This window comes from Ascidia mentula, chromosome 2 (genome assembly GCF_947561715.1).
Source record: "Ascidia mentula chromosome 2, kaAscMent1.1, whole genome shotgun sequence".
NCBI lineage: Eukaryota > Metazoa > Chordata > Ascidiacea > Phlebobranchia > Ascidiidae > Ascidia > Ascidia mentula.
Window position 1 is genome coordinate 12,561,309 of NC_138567.1, and position 22,597 is coordinate 12,583,905.

Here is a 22,597-nt window from a genome sequence, read left to right on the forward strand (position 1 = left end):
AGGACAAGATCACAAAAGGAACACATTTTTTCCTGGTACAATGTGCACCCTTGCGACATTCAATATTCACGAAAAGGAGTTTACAAGGAATTGTTTTAGAATACATGATACAACAGGCCTAAAAGCGAATAAAATTGGCCGTTAGTAAGTCTTCGGCATTTTTAACGCCAAATCTTACTGTATCCAGTGAGGTTTTTCGTATCCAAACAATTCGAAATCTATTTTATATTTTTCGTACATTTTCTGCGACAAATTTTTAGAAATCTTGGCGAAATGTTCCTCCACTTTTGCGAAGTTACTTTTAAAGTCGCGTTTCGGGAAAAACACCCGACTGTCTTTTTCATTCAATTTTAACACATCACTTATATAATTGATATCCTCTCTGAAAGTTTCAAACTTCTTTATGTGATTGTAACGATGCACGCATGGGTTGCACTTTGCATTGTATAACTTCCAGTGATTATCATTTGAAGGCGATGTAAACAGATAGTTCAAAAAATCTTCGAACGTTGCCGTCCCGTCGTCTGTGCGGTTCCGATCAAGAGGATTGCTCCTTAAGTGTCGAAACTCTTTGTTGATTCTCTTTGATAAAGGACCATATGCATACGTGAACCCCGGACTGTCAGGCTTCATCTTGTCATTGTAAGCCGAAACCAAACGACTCAACGGATTTCTGACTGTAATTATCTGCATGGAAGAAATTTTAGGGGTGAACAAAAACAATCTAATTTGGTGTAACAATATCCTTAATAATAATATATTATAAGGAAATAAAACAAAATTTCTTCTCATATGTCACTTAATAATAGGACATTTGAGCCTTCATTCCCACAAAAGACATTGATGGCTGCTGGCAGCGCTTTTTCTTCAGAACATAATATTTTAGACTTGACAGCATTTTGACAAGGATATACAAAAACAAATAAATTTACGCTTTGTGCAGCTACTATGTTTATAACAAAGAAGTGCAATAATTTCCTTAACAAAGTACAAGTAGATTTACATTCTATATTCCGCGTTTTCCTCGTCTTATTTAGTTCGCCGCTGAAAATGCCAGTTAAGACAATTTGCAAACATTTCCCGGTGTCGATCATGCGTGAGCGGTTTCAACCAATCACACTCGTGGGTCTCTCTGAAGAGTGACTGTGCCTGACTCTGTCAGCGTTAGTTGATGATTAGTCTCCTTTTTACTACAGTAACCACAGGCCTTTGCACTCCTCCACTATGCTGTTATGCGTTTGTAGGTGTTTACTTGGCAGACAAATGTATACTTCTTCTTGGACACACCAACAGTACGGCCACGTCTACCAATTGTTGACGTCAAACAGCCCCATAAATGCTTGGTAGACTAATGTATACTTCTTCTTGGACACACCAACAGTACGGCCACGTCTACCAATTGTTGACGTCAAACAGCCCCATAAATGCTTGGTAGACTAATGTTTACTTCTTCTTGGACACACCAACGGTACGACCACGTCCACCAAGCGTAAGTCTGCAGGAAAATGTGCAAATTGACCATTTATTGAGTGCTTGTTGGTAGAACTTGATTTGCAGTTTGTGAACTTTGTTAACTCAGCGTTAGTTGATGATGCCTGCCCGTTTTACTCCAGTAACCACAGACTCTTCACTGGTCCACTATGCTGTTATGTGGAGACAAGTGTTGGTGGTTTACTATCCGCGGAAGTTGTACAGATTAATCATGTATTGACATGATGATTGGATAGAACGGCAGCGTTGTTGATATTTACATATAACTTCAGCACCAACTGATGGAGTATATAGAAGGCAAAAAGCCTTTAAATTGGTAAAATAATAACCTTGAATGCAGAAAACTTATTTTATTAATTAGTTTTTGGCATGTTTTTAACAATCATTCGGTGATAATCTTGTTTTTATCAACCCTGTAAGTTAAGCAGCAGGTCGCAAAGTATTCAATGCGATGGGCGGCAAGGTCTTGTTTTCATTTTGTTCTGGTTTTGCACTTGGAGCTGCGATATTATTTTTGCACAACAATGTTGTCAAAGAAAGCACTAAAGTAGGTTGGATAAAATGTCTTGAGATGTTTACTGTGAAGTATGTTTATTATAACACTTGTCTCCCGAGAACCTAGTGGTTGCTGGTTGCCGTTTAAATGGATTTTTTTTGTTTAAACCCCAAAACACTCACAGAAAAACATTTTTTAGGTTGTTCGACATAATTCAAAAAATAACGAGGTGAGAAACACAACTTCAAGTGAAACAAACCACCCGAGGCAGTCCATTTTAGGTTTACTGGAAACGACTACAGCAGCCAAGGAAAACACCATTGCTGACAAAGCTGTTTCATTATCAAGCAACAGCTGTGTCAGTCTGATGGAAGTTGTTCAGAGTGAACGCAGGTACACACTACAAGCTGCTTGTAGAAGATGGAAAAAGGATTTCCAAGGAGTGTCCGAGAAACCAAACACAGGAGCATTATATTCTGTGAAATATAAGGTGACACATGTGATAACTGTGCAGCGGATAGTAAACCAACGTTTTTACAGTAAGATGCTTATTTGGTTTAAATTACTGCATGTTGCAATAATCTTAATCTTTACAGCAAGTAAAGCCAGTATGGAAGTTTATTCGCAATGTTTGAAAAACCGATCGATTTAAGATCAACAAGAGTAAATGAATATCTTTATTTGGGATCCAAGGCACTTGAGCAGTGCATTTCATTCTGAGATGCACCATCTTTGACATAGAGTAGGCTTTCGGAGTTAAAATTGTCTATTTCGACACAATCAGAAGTTCTACAATGCCTGACGCACAGTTCCGTCGATTTTATGTTATTCAAGCGCCGTAAAAGTGTTTCCATTGCCCAGTTGCCTATCCCTCGGTTTCTATCACGGATTGGGTTTGCGTTAGCCATACATATTGTGTTGAGGTCACGTACGGCGGCAACAATGCGCTTGCATGCCACGGTCGCGTGATGCGTGAAATGTGCCGCAGTCCTTTCCACGTGATTATTATTTGTGCGTGTTACTTGAAATGCAATTTACTTCGCTATAAATAAGAAAACACAACACATTGTTTATTAGCAAATCATATTTTTAACGCAATATTCATGGGTAAACGCAGTCTGTAAGATTTCACCGCATTTTGATGAGAAAACTCCAGTTCGTGAAAGTTGGAAACCAATGGCGTAAAGCAAAATTATTTGTTGGTGTTATGTCCAACTGTTGTAACGTTATTATGTTTCCCCGAGCCATCAAGTTATTCTTCCTATGTCCGACTGAAGTTACCCTAGGTGGCACACCCATCAACATTTATCGGCGCACGCGTTTATTCAATAATTATACGCTCATTTCTGCTTATGTGCGATTTGCATTTGGTCATTTGTGGTTTAAATTGCGAAACTTTGCAAAAATCTACATTCTAACACTAAACCATGCCAGCAATAATTTGAAATGTAAAAAAATGTGAATCTCTTAAATTGATTTTACATGTCAACATGCAACTGTGGTTTTCAGGTTGCTATTTGCGACATATTCAAATGCGGCTATACAAGTTGGCTCCAGGCTGTCCTCGTTTTCGAAGAATTCTTCAACAATGAAGATTACTTCAAACAAAAGATAAATGGTGAAAGGGTAATGAAACTGGCCAACCAAAATACTAGGGTTGGATCACGCAGAAACTCTACCCAGTCCCAACTAGCTTGGGACAACTCAATCCTAAAGGTGATGTACGATTTTATTTCACCTGTGGCGAATTACAACTTACATGTTAAGGTGTTGTAACAACATATCAAAGGAATCTGCACACAAATGTTAGATATGTAAATATGCTTAGCGTCAAACAAGACACACATCCACTCCATACGGGAGTTTCATTCCACTGCATATATTTGTCAACGCCGCACGCGTGAACCTATGAAATTTCGAGGTTGTCATCACGTTCTTGTTTGTTTATTGCAGATAATTACCGTCAGAAATCCTTTCAGTCGTTTGGTTTCGGCTTACAATGACAAGATGAAGCCTGACAGTCCGGGGTTCACGTATTTATATGGTCCTTTATCAAAGAGAATCAACAAAGAGTTTAGACACTTAAGAAGCAATCCTCTCGATCGGAACCGCACAGACGACGGGACGGCAACGTTCGAAGATTTTTTGAACTTTGTTCTAGCGTCCAAGAAAAAGGATGACCATTGGCAATTTTTTGATACAAAGTGCAACCCATGTGTGCATCGTTACAACCACATCATGAAGTTCGAATCTTTCAGAGAGGATGTCAGTTATATAAGTGATGCGTTGAAATTGAATGAACATGACAGTGAGGTGTTTTTCCCAAAACGCGACTTTAAAAGTAACTTCGCAAAAGTGGAGGAACATTTCGCCAAGATTCCCAAAGATTTGTCGCAGAAAATTTACGAACATTATAAGATGGATTTTGAGCTTTTTGGGTACGAGAAACCTCACTGGATTGAATAAAACACGAAACAGTAGTTTCTAGTGCAGAAGGTTTTGAATGTAGCTCATACTGCTTACATGTCATTTGCACACTCTACATTTCGTAACCCAATGTCTGTAATGCACATGTAGATGTTGTTTACTTTTTGTGCCGGTTTCGCGATTAATGCTGTACAACCTGCGTGAAAATAGGGTTGATTTTGCTGTATGTCAAAGCAATAAAGTGTTTGCTGCAAATGATTCTATTTGAAGAAGCGTTGTTTTTAGTGGTATTGACGATGCCGAATAATAGGCGAAATATATATATCTAAAACAACTGAAAGACAAAGGACTTAGGTTTGCTTGTAAATGGCGAAACGCGTTTAAAGGAGGCATACATCAGTTGTTGTCATTCAGAGGAATACTTTCTTAAGGTAAACAAGGACAATGATCCCAAAAGGAACATATTTTTTCCTGGCACATGTGCACCCAAGCGACATTCCATATTCACGAAAAGGGGTTAGTTTACAAGGAATTGTTTCAGAATACATGATACGTCAGTGAAAGTAATACAACAGGCCTAAAAGAGAATAAAACTGACCGTTAGCAAGTGTTCGGCATCTTTAACGCCACATCTTACTGTATCATGTGAAAATTAAAAGTTAATGATTTTGCTCTTAAATTGTGAAGATTTTCCATTACATACAATAAATGTAACGTAAATTGATGGTAGCAAATGATGTGGAAGGTCTATGGGGAATGATAATGGTAAAAATGATGATGACTTGTTCTTAAAATATTCTAATTTTGATGATGAGCAGAGCTTAGTTTGGCAGTTTCTATTTTTATATTGATGGATTTGGTAAGTTAGATCAAATACAAATTGTTTTACTATTTTAAGTATTACTCAAATGATTGTGCCATTGTTGATTCAGTATATGAGGCCATAACTGAAACCTCGATATTTGCCAAGACCAGAGGGATGTTAGTTGACAAAAAAAAATCGCCAGTTAACAAAAGTTTGAACGCGGGTTACTCGGCCGCCTTACGAGGTAGCGACTTACTTTTTCACACAAAGATAGATCACAGGCTGAACTTTCCAACGAAACAAAAATCTGGGTCAACATTTTTGCGCTTTATTTTATCATTTAACAAATCCCAATTGGTTTTAGCTTGATTTGCGTCTTTTGAATTATAAAGCAAAGTCATGTGGAACAATATTTCTTCAATTTCCTTCATACCCTCTGCGGCTACTAATAAACCAACGATAAACATCGATTCGGCGCGGCGCTTTTTGACTAATCCGCAAATTTGGGGCTAATTTAAATGTCACCCATTCCTTTTCAATTAAAAATGATTTTTATTGTCCCGAATTCATAACCAAATTTTCCGAAAATTTCGTTTCGAAAATACCTCTGTGGAGCGCTTTACTGTTGGGGGATCTAAAAATATGGGGGTTATGGTTAATATTCTTCAAATTTGAGAGGGTGCACGTTTTTTCTCGCGAAAAAGTTTAATATTTTTAGATAGTACAGACACCAAAGAATATCTACCCTTAAGGATTTCAGCGGGAATCGATGTTTACTTATGGTTATGACATAGCAAACATATCATATTCATATTCGAATATTACTGCAAATTTGTTTTTTTTTTTCTTTCGTTGGAAAGTTCAGCCTGTGATCCATCTTTGTGTGAAAAAAGTAAGTCGCTACCTCGTAAGGCGGCCGAGTCACGCGCGTTCAGACTTTTGTTAACTGGCGATTTTTTTTGTCAACTAACATCCCTCTGGATGCAAAAACTCATTTCCGGCCAGTTTCATTACAGCTATATCAGCGTTTTCTGTTGTAAGATGGAACAAGGAAACAAAATGGAAAACAGGACATCCTAAATTACAGCCATTCATGGTGGGAGTCAATTGATTGGATTTTCACATTAGGCTGAGCAGAATACAACTTGGTCGAAAATATTGCCATAACATTTTTCCACTTTTGTACATGATTGCAATCACCAGATGGTTGTTTTGCTAAAGAGCTAAAGGATGCTGTGGCAATTGGATTATAAACAATTAACTTTTCTTGGGTTATATTATTTTCTTGTGACAAATGCAAGTTTCATATATGCATTTTGAAATGTTATGCATGACTGCACATGACATAGAAGTGTTGTATCATTTTTTGTTCGATTTTTGAGGTCATTTTACTATTTCAGAAATGCAGGAATTAATTTTTTTCATTGAAATTTGTCCCTTTATGGACCGGTGTGACAAATTTGTCACGTTTCAAAAAAACCCTAACCCCTAACCCCCCACCCCAAATTAAGAATTTTTCTTATGCAGGTATATTAGTCTATCATTGAATCATTACCACACAAAATAAATTTTTTTCTCTAAATTTAATAATTCTTGTTGTTCGCTTCACTGGCGGTTTTCTTCGCCCAACAACGTCATTATCGGAAAAGCGTTACGCATCACAGCCTAAGCTAGATCGAAAGCTGTTTTGGCGAACTAGCTTTATATGGGTGGGTTCGGAAGTTATAGTTGAGCGAACTAGCTTCTTTTTGCATATCAGCTGATCGAAAAATATGGCGGCAGTCAAGTTTGGTTAGATTTCCGTCACGAATTTGAGTTAAATGTAAGGAAAAATGGGCTGAAACTTGGATATTTTGAATGAATCACCTGAAGACAATTGACTGCAAAAGAATGCGGATGCTATGATAGAAATACTATTTTTATGAAGTGTTGTTGCTATGTGTTTGTGTTTCACACCTTCTTACCTCTAGCACACACACAAAACAAATCAATTACCGTTTTCTGAAATAGTGCTTTTTATTAACTATCATGTATGTCCAAAAGCCAGCAAAAAGGAGTAGGTAAAAAGTATTAAACAAATCTCTTGGTGATAAATTGCAGTAAATCACCACAACCAGTTATAGGTCTGTATGTTTTGAATAGTTCAACGGCGCAAGCTCGCTCGCAAACCATTTCATGTAAGCAGGGCTCATGAAAAGCAATCAGACCATAACGAGCGAGCTTCGGGCCTGAATTTACAGGAAGATACTTTTACACCGGGTCACAGAGTTTTTTCCAAACTTGATCCACATATAAGCCTATGTAACATATAAATCTGTGCGAATATTAACGCTACTATTTGGTGTAGTATTTCAACTCAAATTTATAAACGAAAATAACAGGTGGTTGCCCTGTTTACGCCTAATCATTAAAATTCGCACATATTTCTGTTTTACACATACTTATATGTGGATCAAGTTTGGAAAAAACTTTGTTTTTTGCTTTTGTTACATCCTGGTCTATTAGCATTCTCTGAGCCGAATATTTGGGCGACCTTTTCGTAGGCAAAGGTAATTATTTGCTTGGAATGACTGTACTTTTCCAGATCTGTAATTAAACAATCGCTTCTGTTTGACATCAGGTCATTTGTTAAATTCAGAATAAACAAAGTATGCTTGTTTGTGTGGAAACAAAAGCTAATTTATGCTTGAATCAAACCCAACTTATTCAATGATCAAATGTACGTTATTTGCGCATTCCTATATGTCTGTGCTATATGTAACTAAAAGCTGGTTGTGGTGCTTTACTAAAAAGCTGGTTGTGGTGCTTTATGAAGGTAATTGGCAATTTCAAACTTTAATGCAAGGGCAGGCAGTGGAAAGCTTTTGTTGTGCAGAGCACTTATGTGACCAAGGGCGGTTTTCAGCACTCAAACAGATAGTACAGACACCAAAGAATATCTACCCTTAAGGATTTCAGCGGGAATCGATGTTTACTTATGGTTATGACATAGCAAACATATCATATTCATATTCGAATATTAATGCAAATTTTTTTTTGATTCTTCTTTCGTTGGAAAGTTCAGCCTGTGATCTATCGTTGTGTGAAAAAGTAAGTCGCTACCTCGTAAGGCGGCCGAGTCACGCGCGTTCAGACTTTTGTTAACTGGCGATTTTTTTTGTCAACTAACATCCCTCTGGATGCAAAAACTCATTTCTGGCCAGTTTCATTACAGCTATATCAGCGTTTTCTGTTGTAAGATGGAACAAGGAAACAAAATGGAAAACAGGACATTATAAATTACAGCCATTCATGGGAGGAGTCGATTGATTGGACTTTCAGATTAGGCTGAGCAGAATACAACTTGGTCGAAAATATTGCCATAACATTTTTCCACTTTTGTACATGATTGCAATCACCAGATGGTTGTTTTGCTAAAGATCTAAAGGATGCTGTGGCAATTGGATTATAAACAATTAACTTTCCTTGGGTTCTATTATTTTCTTGTGACAAATGAAAGTTTCATATGTGCATTTTGAAATGTTATGCATGACTGCACATGACAAAGAAGTGTTGTATCATTTTTTGTTCGATTTTTGAGGTCATTTTACTATTTTAGAAATGCAGGAATTAATTTTTTTCATTGAAATTTGTCCCTTTATGGACCGGTGTGACAAATTTGTCACGTTTCAAAAAAACCCTAACCCCCCACCCCAAATTAATAATTTTTCTTATGCAGGTATATTAGTCTATCATTGAATCATTACCACACAAAAATTTTTTTTTCTCTAAATTTAATAATTCTGTCCATACTCTTGTTGTTCGCTTCACTGGCGGTTTTCTTCGCCCAACAACGTCATTATCGGAAAAGCGTTACGCATCACAGCCTAAGCTAGATCGAAAGCTGTTTTGGCGAACTAGCTTTATATGGGTGGGTTCGGAAGTTATAGTTGAGCGAACTAGCTTCTTTTTGCATATCAGCTGATCGAAAAATATGGCGGCAGTCAAGTTTGGTTAGATTTCCGTCACGAATTTGAGTTAAATGTAAGAAAAAATGGGCTGAAACTTGGATATTTTGAATGAATCACCTGAAGACAATTGACTGCAAAAGAATGCGGATGCTATGATAGAAATACTATTTTTATGAAGTGTTGTTGCTATGTGTTTGTGTTTCACACCTTCTTACCTCTAGCACACACACAAAACAAATCAATTACCGTTTTCTGAAATAGTGCTTTTTATTAACTATCATGTATGTCCAAAAGCCAGCAAAAAGGAGTAGGTAAAAAGTATTAAACAAATCTCTTGGTGATAAATTGCAGTAAAACACCACAACCAGTTATAGGTCTGTATGTTTTGAATGGTTCAACGGCGCAAGCTCGCTCGCAAACCATTTCATGTAAGCAGGGCTCATGAAAAGCAATCAGACCATAACGAGCGAGCTTCGTGCCAGAATTTACAGGAAGATACTTTTACACCGGGTCACAGAGTTTTTTCCAAACTTGATCCACATATAAGCCTATGTAACATATAAATCTGTGCGAATATTAACGCTACGATTTCGTGTAGTATTGCAACTCAAATTTATAAACGAAAATAACAGGTGGTGGCCCTGTTCACGCCCAATCATTAAAATTCGTACATATTTCTGTTTTACACAGACTTATACGTGGATCAAGTTTGGAAAAAACTTTGTTTTTTGCTTTTGTTACATCCTGGTCTATTAGCATTCTCTGAGCCGAATATTTGGGCGACCTTTTCGTAGGCAAAGGTAATTATTTGCTTGGAACGACTGTACTTTTCCAGATCTGTAGTTAAACAATCGCTTCTGTTTGACATCAGGTCATTTGTTAAATTCAGAATAAACAAAGTATGCTTGTTTGTGTGGAAACAAAAGCTAATTTATGCTTGAATCAAACCCAACTTATTCAATGATCAAATGTACGTTATTTGCGCATTCCTATATGTCTGTGCTATATGTAACTAAAAGCTGGTTGTGGTGCTTTACTGCAATTTATCACCAAGAGATTTGTTTAATACTTTTTACCTACTCCTTTTTGCTGGATTTTGGACATACATGATAGTTAATAAAAAGCACTATTTCAGAAAACGGTAATTGATTTGTTTTGTGTGTGTGCTAGAGGTAAGAAGGTGTGAAACACAAACACATAGCAACAACACTTCAAAAAAATTGTATTTCTATCATAGCATCCGCATTCTTTTGCAGTCAATTGTCTTCAGGTGATTCATTCCAAATATCCAAATCACAGCCCATTTTTACTTACATTTAAATCAAATTCGTGATGGAAATCCAACCAAACTTGACTTTGCCGCCATAATTTTCGATCAGCTGATATGCAAAGTTTGTAATGATGGCTTGACCATGTAAGGCCGTTAAGTTATGAAAGCCGATTTGGACTAAATGAAATTGGTAATTGCAATGTAAACATTCAAGTTCATCCAATATCTAAGTTAAGCATTAAAGCAGAACGCCAGCTTCCAAAAGTATTCATTGTTTAACCGAGAGGTTTCAAAAGTACTTGTTCGTCAATATTTTTAAATTAAACTTTGTCCGTCGTCAGCTTATAAAGTTTTCCTTGAGTCATAAAAATCACAGGAAACGATCATCAATCTTGTATACTGGTTGCATACTTTTGTGGGCGTTGTTTAACTTTTTGTTATGCGTATGATGCGCAATGAGTTTTTGTGGCTGACTCACCAAAACAGGAAAGCTAACTATAAGGCACCATTCTGCATGGGTCGTTAGTTAGAGACATGCTGCGGTTTAATAACATTATGTGCTGTCAAGTCATTTTCGTTCGTAAAACTTGGTGGACTGCTGATGAACTGGTGAATAAAACAATAATAACAGTTATAGGATAGCCATTTTAAATTCTTGTATTGCAAGTTACACTGTTCATGATGAGTTCAATGTTTAAATTTAAAAGGAAGTACCGCTACTTCACAGAAGGCGAGTAACCTGAAAAAACAATCCTGACCAGGATAATTCTAATATTGTTGATTTATTTGATCATTATATTGTTTGTCACAGGCATGTTTTGCCCGGTCACAAAAATGATAGAGGTTAGAGTAATGGCTGCGTTCTGTGCTGGCTTTACAACTGGACTGACTCTAATGTTACTAAACAATGATGTTCCAATAGAAAGCATGAAGGTAATTGGCAATTTCAAACTTTAATGCAAGGGCAGGCAGTGGAAAGCTTTTGTTGTGCAGAGCGCTTATGTGACCAAGGGCGGTTTTCAACACTCAAATACTTCAACAACCCATGCCCCGGGACTGAAGAAAAGCTGCGCTACGGGCACTTTGTCTGAAACCACAAACAGGATGGTAACAACTGTACAAATAGAGAGACATTTTATTCTCCAGTCGGCTTGCCAAAGATGGAGAGATGACTTTCAAGCGTTCAGCGACGAGCCGAACGGAGATGCTCTTTATTCGAATAAATACAAAGTAAGTTTAAAAAATATCATTTTACATTTTTCGAACCATCCAATTCTAAAAGGTGTTTAAAATTTCTATGGCTATGTAGCAAAAACCTTATATTTTTTTTAATACTTAGTCATCAAATGCGTATTGATTTTTAATCATGAAGTGCGAGACTGAAATATTACAAAAGTTATATTCACTGTTTTCCTTATATGCGGCAATTAGGACGTTTTAGAGCTGGAAGTAGGCCGGAACGATGCGGAACGCCCGGCAGGAATTCAACGGCTGCTGTGTCCCAAATAGTTACGAAAAACTTAAATTTAGTAAATTTATTCACTTTTGTAACAAATCTCGCCTATAAGAATACGAAAAAACAGAATTGTTAATTTTTTCCTCTAAATTCAATCGTTCCGGTAAGAATTGTTTTTTACTTTCAACTCACATGCAATTACGTTTTAAAGCATTAGTGTTGGGAGTAGCGTAATGTAAACATGAAACAAGAAAAGCAAGACGCAACGGGGTTGTAAGCAAATATTTTGAACATACAAAGCGCAGCACGATACGTGGAACCAGACGTTCGTTATGTCAAATTCATAAAAACAAACATGTCAAATTCACCTGTTCGTTATCAAGATGTCGCTCAGCACGATATATTGTATTCAGGATATAGCAGTATTTGTCTTTCATCAGTAAACAGCAGTATTTCTAGCTTTTACGTTTACAATTCGGATGAAGTATCGAGTTCTTTCTTTTAACGATTTAACTATAATTTCGAAATATTCTGCACCAGTTACCCGAAAATTAAATTTACTTTACGTACCGACGCCTGAATAATGTGTGACAGGTGGCGAGATAATGTTTAAACCTTCTCGCTGCTACTTTAGGGCATCATTACAGTTGATGGACATCTTGCAAGAGTGTGCAAGATTATTGTCCACATCGTTCGTACTTAAACTCGCATCTTCTAAATCCGGGCCAATTTTTCTTGTCTGTTCAGTTTGCGTCGTGCGACATACTTAAGTGCGGTTTCAGCAGTTGGTTGAGAGCGGTTCTCGTGTTCGACGGCTTTTTCACCAAACAACAATACGATAACGGCACAGTGACAAGTTTCGACGCCATAATGACTGGAGAAAATAAAGCACGGATTCGAGCCAAGAAGGAGAAGGCAAAGCAAGTTTGGAACGACAGCCTTGTTCGGGTACACTCGTATAATGTTAAAGCTAAACGAATAAAAAAATCATTTTGATTGTTTACAGATCATTACAGTAAGGCACCCCTTCAGTCGGCTCGTGTCTGCCTACAATGACAAGATGATATCCGACAGACCGGGACACACCACCGTTTTTAAACAAATGGCTAAAAAAATACTCGGCAACTACAAGCATCTTAGAGGAAACCCTGAAGATCGAAACAAAACAGACACTGAGGTCACTTTTGAAGACTTTCTGCGATTCGTTGTCGACTCGAAGCAAAAGGACGCCCACTGGAAATTTTACGACACGTGGTGTCGCCCTTGCGTTCACCGCTACGATTACGTCATGAAGTTTGAAACCTTGGTGGATGACGCGAATTATCTGCGGCAAATGTTGAATCTTACAGAGGAAGACAGTAGTGTGTTCTTTCCTCGAGCCACTTACCAGTCTGACTTCGTTAAGGTGGAAGAGCATTTCCTCAAACTCCCAACAGATTTATCTCGTGACGTGTACAAACATTACCAATTCGACTTCGAGCTTTTTGGATACGAAAAACCGCATTGGATAGACCCTAAGTAGACATAGAGAAAGGGTAATTTTAGCCTCGACGGCTTTTTTGTGCGGCCCGTGAAGCATTTTTAAATTCCTGATTACTTTGCGACAATGTATAACAATTCATTTCATTCGGAACCGATTGAATTGCCCGTGATACTTTTATTGTAAAGTTTAAAGCAGTGGTTCTTAACCGGTGGGAAATTATAGGGGAATTGTATAGGTGGATTAGTCGGCACCTATATATACAAAAGTATTTGCAAAGAGATGTTATATTCTGTACTACACTGTGTGTCGTACACACTTATTGGCATTTGGTCACGCAATGCGGTAAAATGTAATAATTGATTTCTATATTTTAAAATAAGTGGGAAATAACGATTCCGTTTAAACTAAAAACGGGAAATGAGAGAAAAATGGTTAAGAATCACTGGTTTAAACAGAGAAAGTTGTAATGGCCTTTTTAAAACTATTGCTATTGTTTATGCAATTGCTATTGTTTCGTCACTGGATGTTATTGTGTAACCGAAATTAGCTTGTCTTCCTAATTTGGTTAACGCCTAGGCTACTCTGCACTAACGGTCTATCGCAGAGGCCTGAAGTCACACGACCAAGGTGGCTATTTTTGTAATAAAATAGAAAAACGCCACTTAATATAAAAGAATGAAACGATAAAAGCGCGAATAAAACAACGTTTGTTCTAAGACTTGCACAAAATGCACATTCCACTAACAACTAGCGTTCATCGACAATTACCTCATAAGATCTCCCACCAAAAACAGTGTTTACCACACGCCACCACCAGAGAACTGTCTGACTTTTCGCTCATTATTTCTCTCGCCAGCGCTTGACCAATCATTTTTGCCCGCGTTTGCTACGCAAGCATGATCGCTCGGGCATATTAAAAGTAAAATTGCAAAATAACTACAAAATATGTTATAAAGGTGAGTGTGAAAATAAACAAAGAAAAACATGTGAGTTAAAGTGAAGAGAAAATACAAAACGAAATAAAGCGTGCGAAAACAAAACGAACAAAGGCGTTTGCAATTTTTCCTTTGTAAGTTGGTCTATTTAGATTTAACAACGTAGGCTGAAATATTTCATAAATTATTATTCTTTGACAAAACTTTCGCAGCTTTATCTCAACCCATTTAACGGCACACCGTTTCTACTAGAGTTTGACTACAGCACACGTTTTCTACTAGACCCTACTCTCATTACTTTTGGGGACATTTTGTCATTGTAACAAAAGCATAGTTCTCAAACTGCGGCCCTCGAGTTACTTTGAAGGTTTTAATTTAGCCATGCGAGAAGTTTGACACCCCTGGTTTAAACACACCAACCAGCATAGTACAAAAATACATCTAATTCTACAGCTGGTGACACGAAATGTGCGACAGGTAAATAACTCTAAGTGTCACAGATATTTAACAGTGCCTCGGTGAACGCGAGATGAGTCTTTTGGATTGTAAAACCTTCTTCTAACGCGTTCTCTAAAGAAACCAGAACTTGGATAATTTCCCGAGTAATTATTGTATTGCAATCTATTACCAGCTTCATTGAAACGGAACATTACGAAACTCTGTAATATGAACGTTGATTCTATCGGGTTCAGAGAGACTTGCAGTTAATATCAGAATAGCAGTATAACAGTAATATATATATATATATATATCGTATACGAAAGAATAGACTGGATATACAGGTACACACTGGGCTTTTCAAAGCTCTCCACACTGAGAGCTGGTTGGTCAATAATGTCACGTGATATCATGAACCGCTTGAAGTAATATGATACAAGAACATAAAACACAGAATATTGTCAGCTAGGAGTATAAGTCGTTTAACTTTCAACCGCAAACAATTATTTGGGAAGAAATTTGTATTTCGAGTCACTTTCAAACAACAGCATTTAACTGAACGGTTACGTCGTGTTGAAAACTTAATGGCATCATCGTTCGGGATCCCTACCCAAGATAAATTTGTCTGTTCAGATGGCAAAATAAACGCAACCGCAATAAATTTGTGGAGAAAATTCATGCTTTAACGTTCAGCGAATAAGCGCGTTAAACTAACCATTGTTTTTTTAAACACGGAGAATTGTTACCGAACACGTGGCATTGTTACAAAACAAAGTACTATTTTTCGTTCAATCGTAAAGAGACATAGCAGTCTTTACAACATGCCAGGTTTTTAATGGTTTTGTTGTTATTTCAACGTGTTTTCTAAACTTATGTAAGTACAAGAATCATGTAATCGAAATATGGTCGTTCTCATACGTTAGTTACCAGATACGACATTTTTACTATCCGACACACACGACAATTTTTCTCAAGATGTTCAACACGCAATAAAAAATCAACGCCCTGTAGGTGATTCACGTGTGCTGGAGAGTCATTGCTGAACACGTTCTGGTGCAACACTAACAGAACGTGATCGTTCGCGTGTTATGTGGGACGCACTCAAATGGTTACTTTAATAAAAGGGTAAAAATGTATCCTGTAAGAATATTTCATGTGGTAAACAGGATATTAAATGAATCACTTTACTCGAGAACGTTCGATGGGTTGATCATTTGGGTTGCATCAAGAGGTTATGTTTACACTTGTCGGAACTTGCGAATTATTCAATACATCTGGTAACGGGGCTTGCAAATGCTTGTACAATGCTGCAAACGAAATAAATGCAATGCTGCACATTACGCAATACAAGAACTGGTTTCTCTGACGTATGTTACAGACATTCCCGTTGTAATGTGACAACTGTGAAACTAAAACATTTGCTTTCAGTTTCGCCCACGTGTTTCTTAAACGCGTTGTTATAATGTAATGAACGCAAATGTCGTAGAAACTGCTTAATTAGATGTTTTCGTACGCTGGGGTAGTTTTTAAGTACGTCCAATATGTTATGAGCTGGCCTTGAAGTTGTGTACTTTGGTCCAAAACACTCACCAAGTCCATAACAGTACAGTGTAGAAAACAGCCAATTGCATTTTTTGTGATATACAAAAAAGAAAAAGACACGATGAGTATATACGGCTTGATTAAAGGTGTCCATAGTTATTACACTGATATATACGTATAATAAGTGCATCCTTATTATGTCACGTCAATGTTTAAGTATGGTTGGAAGCAATCAGAGCAGGAAGGTCTTGCATCCAGAGCTTTAGTAGACTTCCCAATATGTTACAGCCAGGTTTAGGAGGATCTTTCATCGACAGATATTGTTTCTGTTCAATCTGAAACTGCGGCCACTGAACCTCGCATGCAGTTCCCTCATTCGGGTTTCTGGGTGATAATGATCAGAGTCAAAAACTTGAAGTCATTAACCAACTTCAGGAAGCATGTGTCGCCAAACTAATTTTTATAATCTACGTCAAACACGACGCGAAACCCCAAAAAAAACAGTTGCCAACCCCACAAGGCTTATAAGCCACAGTCTTTCTCACGACCCCTTTCGTTCACACAAAATTTTCCGCGACCTTCGTGTTTGACATAAATTTTTTTATATTTTAATGAAACAGTAATCGTCTCCAGACCCATTTTGCAAAACACTGCAGTCAGTGGTGCTGCATGGGATTCAAAAATGTTAGCATCCGGTTCTCTCACTAGCTGCATGCTATAGTAACCGTGGGAACACAGTGCTCGAAGTGAAACATAGGCCAACACATATGGTTGTATACAACCGGTAGGTCATTCAATTTCAAGAACCGGTCCGCACGAACCGATTGAATCCCACCACAGAATATACAGTTGTATTTTGTGTGACATAAAGTGAAAAATACATCGTGCAAACCCTCGCAGAGTCGCGATACCCAGAATGCTTGCCCTATATATGCAAGCCACAGCATACACATACCCGTTAGTGGCGAAGTTGACGATGTACTGCATCCAGTTCATACTGAGGGCCTTGTCTTGTGTGTTGAAACCAACTGAAGGGCATTGGGCAGAGAATGGCACACCAAATGCAAATATTAAATCGTCAGCATGATCGGCCTCGCAGAATTCGGGTTTGCGTTTCAAAGTGCTGTTCGGGTCATCGCTGTGGTTCGCCTTCAGTCTATACTCCATAAAACTTACGTATGTTGTATTCCCTGCAGCTACAAAAAATCAACATTATTTTAACAATTGTGGATAACGCTTGCGGTTATCATGAAAACAGAAAAAGTTTAAATGGAGAAAAGACGACTAATAAACAAATGTCGTTTGTTCCAGTATGCAGAACGTGGCTAATAGAAACAGATGTCTTAATTTTTGCAACCATCCACCAAACAGTAGGCCTACAAATAATTTCAAAACGCACTAAACTAAACGAAAGATTGGCAATAATTTCAAATTGATACGCATGTATCGCATTTGGGACAACTTCGCTTTCAAAGAAAAACACAAAACATCATTCAGCAACAACGTAACAAGAAAAGTTTCACGACGTGTAATTGACACAACGATAACACCAGGCAACCCAGTAAAAAATATTTAAAAAATAACGTCTGTGTCTGAAGCGAATACGCTATACGAGGTATATCTATACAAACTTACCGGTATGTGCGAATGCTTGTTCCAACATGGGAGTTGCGAGAAATCCGTCTCCCACCATATTCCCAACCAACTTACTCCACTTATATCTGTCATCTTGTGGAAAAACCTTCCAATATTCCGATGTAATGAGTTTGAGAGCTTCGGGAATTTTTTCGGGCTGAAAATTTCGAACGGACTCGAGTTAATTTTTAATGGTCGCAGGATTTATAAATTTACAATAGCATAGAAGCATAGATTTAAAACAATATATAGGCCCCCAACCATTATGTATAAGTTTCCGAAACAAAAAAATATAAAATTCGTATGTGTTCGCAATAAGGTTCACAGGCTTCGCAGCCAAGGCAATGATCAAAATACTAGAGCTGAGATCGCCAAATATAAAGGGCCTGCGCAATAGAGCGACCCTGCCTTGCTATGCGAAAGCATGGTAATACTTCTGCGTTGTGTTGTTTGTAAGTTATGCTTTGTTATCTTTATTATTAGCAAGTCTCATTTATGGATAGAAGAATTTAGTTTGGAGCATAGGATACATTATAATTAAAAAATCCACTGTTTTCTTATGCTCGTTACAAGATTAATAACCGCATATACTTTTGCTCTAACTTACAGGCAATATTGCAGCAAGCATTCCACTGATTATCATTGTACCCATTGTCTCGTCTAGACCTTCCGCGAACTGTGGGGGATAACCCAAGGAAAGGATGCCCGACCCCTCCGTGTTGTTAAAACCGAGCACCAGGGGAACACGCGCCATGTTTTGCTTCTTCATTAACGTACGCGGATGCTCGGGAAGAAATTTGCCGTCAACACTCAGCCATAAGTCGTCGGAAAACTAAAAAAGCATTGTTTAAGGCATGTTTCGTTGTGTAAACTCTTATGTGCGGTTTCTTTGTATTGATTATATCCCTATACGTGTATCCTAAAACATTTTCGCACGTCTATCTATACAAACTTGCAATAAGATCTAAATGCACCGCCAGTTGAATTCTAAAGCAAAATGTTCTTTGTCATTTAAGATACGTATTATTTTTCATGAATGACATTTACTTTAAACAGAAAAAAAATGGAATGGTTCCGAATCATTTGGTTCTCTATCGTGTATATGTATAACTTTATTGTGAGGATTTTAACCAAATGACAGCGCAAAATATATTTAGGCAAATAATTACCAGGGCATTTTGTGCCTCTAGTATTTCCATGGCAGGAATTTTCTTTAATGCTTCCATAATCTTTTTCGGCTCCGTTTCAGTGATGTTTAATGTCTTGAAGAGTTTTGCGCGCATTTCTGAACGATCCTTCTCGAAAACGCCTTTAAGCGAAAGAAACTAACTTAGAAGATCCAGTGTTAGAGAAATGATATGGCTGTGAAACCGTCACACAGAATTATCAATTTCATTTTATCTTGTTGGTGCTACAAAAGCCCAAAGCCATGCTCTGAATCATCAAACAAATTAGGATGGAGCACCAGTGGCCATATGTATGCAGCTCACAACACTCCGAATCAACATACTTGGAATAACCGCACCCCCGCTTTGTGCCATGGCTCGATGAAAAAGACCACGCGACAGTGGGGACAGCATATGGAGAGACACCGAGTTCCCACCCGCGCTTTCGCCGTGTATTGTGACGTTGTTCGGGTCGCCACCAAACGCCGCGATGTTTTCCTTCACCCACCTGTAAATGTGTAATTCACGTAAACATGACACACTTTTTTATAATTTCCTGATAATTGATTTTTTATTTCCAAGATGTCCTTATATTTTAATGTTATTTCTGTGCCAGCCACACCACCCCCTGGCAACTAGCGTCGCACGAATATCTTAAATCATAATACTGTGTTTACTACTGTATCGTGTACGGAGCATTGCAGGAAAATCCAGTTGTCTTCCCAAAACTTTTTCATTTTAACTCCCAAATCGATGGTACCCGTGGCTTTACTAAAAAAACAGACATTGTCAAGAAAGCTCTGCGCATTTATATGATTGGGAAAGTAAATTAATCCAAATCACGTGTTTCCGCTCCTGCACAAATTTGTTTACAACAATGATATTGGAGTATTTTGGTGTCGCACCATAAGCAGCAGTTGTTATTCAATATAAAAGCCCGCAAAGTTGACAAGTGTCACGACATCGCGCTGTGACGAATGCGAATTTCGGGTGTTTCCTTAAGTCAAGTAGTTGGTTAGCTTAGCCTGTAAACAATATCATCCGAATGTAATTCACCTTATACACAGGGTTTAATTGCTCTTATCCAACTTGGCATAAAAAGTGCCACTGGTAAGCAAACCTATATTTATGATGTAAAGCAATAAGAAAACGCACTGAAGTGCAGCCACTTGGTCCAGAAACCCAACGTTTCCTGTCCAATCAGTGTCACTTCCCATAGATAGAAAACCGAGGAGGCCAACCCTGTAGTTGGCCACAACCAGCACCACGTCATGAAGGCCACACAATACATCACCACTTGGCAGGACACTTCCGCCCATTTTGAAAGCGCCACCAGGGATACTGAATATAACCTGGCAATGGATAAAATGTCAGTATCAGTGGCTGGAAACTATCGTGCGAGATGTTTTTCAATGTTCTAACACAAGACCAACCGGTAGCTTGGCTTCCTTCTGTGGCTTGGGCGTATACACATTCAAGTATAAGCAATCCTCGTTAACATTTGGTATTTCTCTCTTTGCAGCCGCATAAAAAGGCGAATACTCGGCCACAGCCAACAAGTTGCTAGGGTTCTGCAACGGGTTGGGCGGAAGTTTATCCACCCTCAGTGTACCTTTCCAAGGAGATGTCCTGTGAATACAATATGTAATAAAAGACACTGCTCTGTTATAAAAGCCGTGTCGTAAATATGTGCGGTAAGGGATAATTCATGGTTCCGAATTCGCGTCATCACTGGGTCTGACGTCACAATGCTGCAGGTAAAGACAGGCCGAAAATGCATGGTTTCAGAAAAGGGTTATTTGCTAAAACGTGTGTAGCCGGATCTAAATCCTTTTGTGGGTAAAAATTTACGTTTAGACAAAGCAGAAATCATCGACGAATATAAGTACCAAGCAGGAAACACAAAAATTTACGCTTAGGCGAAGGAAATCGTCTGGAATTAACGGCGCCTGGCAGCAACTTGGCTGTTGTGCGCGTTACCGCGGCGAATGTCTTGCTCATGTCGAAACTGACAGCAGATGGACACTAAAGCTTATCTGTTATGTTTTGTGTTAGTGCCTACAACAAAGTTCTTTTTCATTTTTCAAAAATCTTTTTCATAACTTTCTAAAGTGACCCAGAAAAATAGAAGAACACGTTTAAAATTTGATTTGGAGTCTTTTGTTTTATGTGATGCGATTTTTCCTATTAACGAGACAGTAAACGCGCCCATCCATGCAATGTAGCTGCCAGACGTGTTACTTGCGGTTAATTCCAGACGATTTACTTCGTTCAAACATGAATTTTATGTTTTTGTGCTTGGTACTTATATTCTTCGACAATTTCTGTTTTGCCTAAACAAAAAAAAATCCCACAAAATAATTCACCGCAGCGCTTCACGCGTTTTATTGAAGAACTTCCATCTGAACCAATCTTTACCTGCAACATTGTGACGTCAGACCCATTGTGACGCGAAGTCTGAGCCAATGGCATTAGATAGTGCAAAGGCCGGAAACCAAGCGATAGTTTCCTATTTTCATTATCCATAACAGTTGGTTACAAGCACTTAAAATAACATTGTTTTCCACGTCCGACCGTTTTTTAAACTACATACCTCTGTGGAGGTTCGAAACGCAGTTTTCCCAAGGGCGGTGTTGCGAAAGGTATTCCAAGATAACCAAACACGTCATTTTTGCAAACACAAGTAGGTTTTTGCAGTGCCACTCCGGTCAAACTTCCACAAGCAACGTTAACCACTGGACTGTCCTGCATTGCGGCGTATTTCTTGTTCAACTGACTGTCAAAGTTATACGAAGGGGTTAATAGAGAAAAAAGCGGGAAATGATTCATCCCGATATGATGGGTGACTTCCATTAATCAATTTTAACGGTAAGGAACAGGATATTGTGTTCACATTTTACACGCAAATTTTAGTCTCTTGAAACACACTATCTGTTAGTCATTTCATGTAACAACGCATAATTTGAGTACTACATTTAAAAATGCTTCCTTTATAACGCGACTTTCGTCACATCATAGAAGCGTCAATCATCACGCTATGTGTTGATGATATAGAATCTAACACCGTTTTACACACAGCCACAAACAATAGCGTTAACAGATCCAATGATAAAAAAACACAATGCAGATTTCAATATGAGTTCGCTCGGCTGCTATAACTGAAACTTAAGTCTGCTATGCGTATTCTTGCTGTAGACTACTGAATTTGGACGTGCGCAAACTTTTTATAAATTAAAAGACACATTGCAATATTAGGTGGCGTAACTTTAAATTGTTCCAAGCGCGTTAGTGACTGACCCAGTTCTACCGCGTGCCTGTTGCTTAGTTAAGTGACCGAGACTAGCTGGTGTTGCAGAGAGAAAGTCATTCTGCAGGAAAGCTTAACTCCCGTCCCTCTGTACCCTTCGTTCCGCCTGAGTTCCAGTTTTGTGAGTAATTAAGTCATAAAACATGTGTGGTGCTATCATGTTTCATGACTTACTACTAAGTCTTTGCATTGTTCC

General features: G+C 38.1%; 3 protein-coding genes and 1 pseudogene across 3 annotated transcripts; 2 read left to right on the forward strand and 2 right to left on the reverse strand.

Annotated features, from left to right (window-relative positions):
* Positions 1-141: 141 nt before the first annotated feature.
* On the reverse strand, positions 142-693 carry LOC145890149 (carbohydrate sulfotransferase 11-like; annotated as a pseudogene).
* A 1,249-nt stretch (positions 694-1,942) lies between these two features.
* LOC145890150 (carbohydrate sulfotransferase 10-like) lies at positions 1,943-4,453 on the forward strand. The gene is made up of 4 exons (XM_082981184.1): positions 1,943-2,038; positions 2,187-2,477; positions 3,497-3,703; positions 3,941-4,453. Exons 1-4 carry the CDS (start codon positions 1,943-1,945, stop codon positions 4,451-4,453), a joined length of 1,107 nt encoding a protein of 368 aa, XP_082837310.1.
* Positions 4,454-11,255: 6,802 nt separating this feature from the next.
* On the forward strand, positions 11,256-14,247 carry LOC145889142 (carbohydrate sulfotransferase 9-like). The gene is made up of 4 exons (XM_082980023.1): positions 11,256-11,372; positions 11,433-11,669; positions 12,643-12,843; positions 12,902-14,247. Exons 1-4 carry the CDS (start codon positions 11,274-11,276, stop codon positions 13,415-13,417), a joined length of 1,053 nt encoding a protein of 350 aa, XP_082836149.1. The 5' UTR covers positions 11,256-11,273; the 3' UTR covers positions 13,418-14,247.
* Positions 14,248-15,002: 755 nt separating this feature from the next.
* On the reverse strand, positions 15,003-22,030 carry LOC145889274 (fatty acyl-CoA hydrolase precursor, medium chain-like). The gene is made up of 9 exons (XM_082980207.1): positions 21,688-22,030; positions 20,528-20,723; positions 20,250-20,446; positions 19,439-19,602; positions 19,098-19,237; positions 18,536-18,760; positions 17,929-18,085; positions 17,249-17,489; positions 15,003-16,677 (listed from the first exon to the last, which is right to left on the reverse strand). The coding sequence occupies exons 1-9, from the start codon at positions 21,945-21,947 to the stop codon at positions 16,506-16,508; spliced, it is 1,752 nt and encodes a 583-aa protein (XP_082836333.1). The 5' UTR covers positions 21,948-22,030; the 3' UTR covers positions 15,003-16,505.
* Positions 22,031-22,597: the final 567 nt, after the last annotated feature.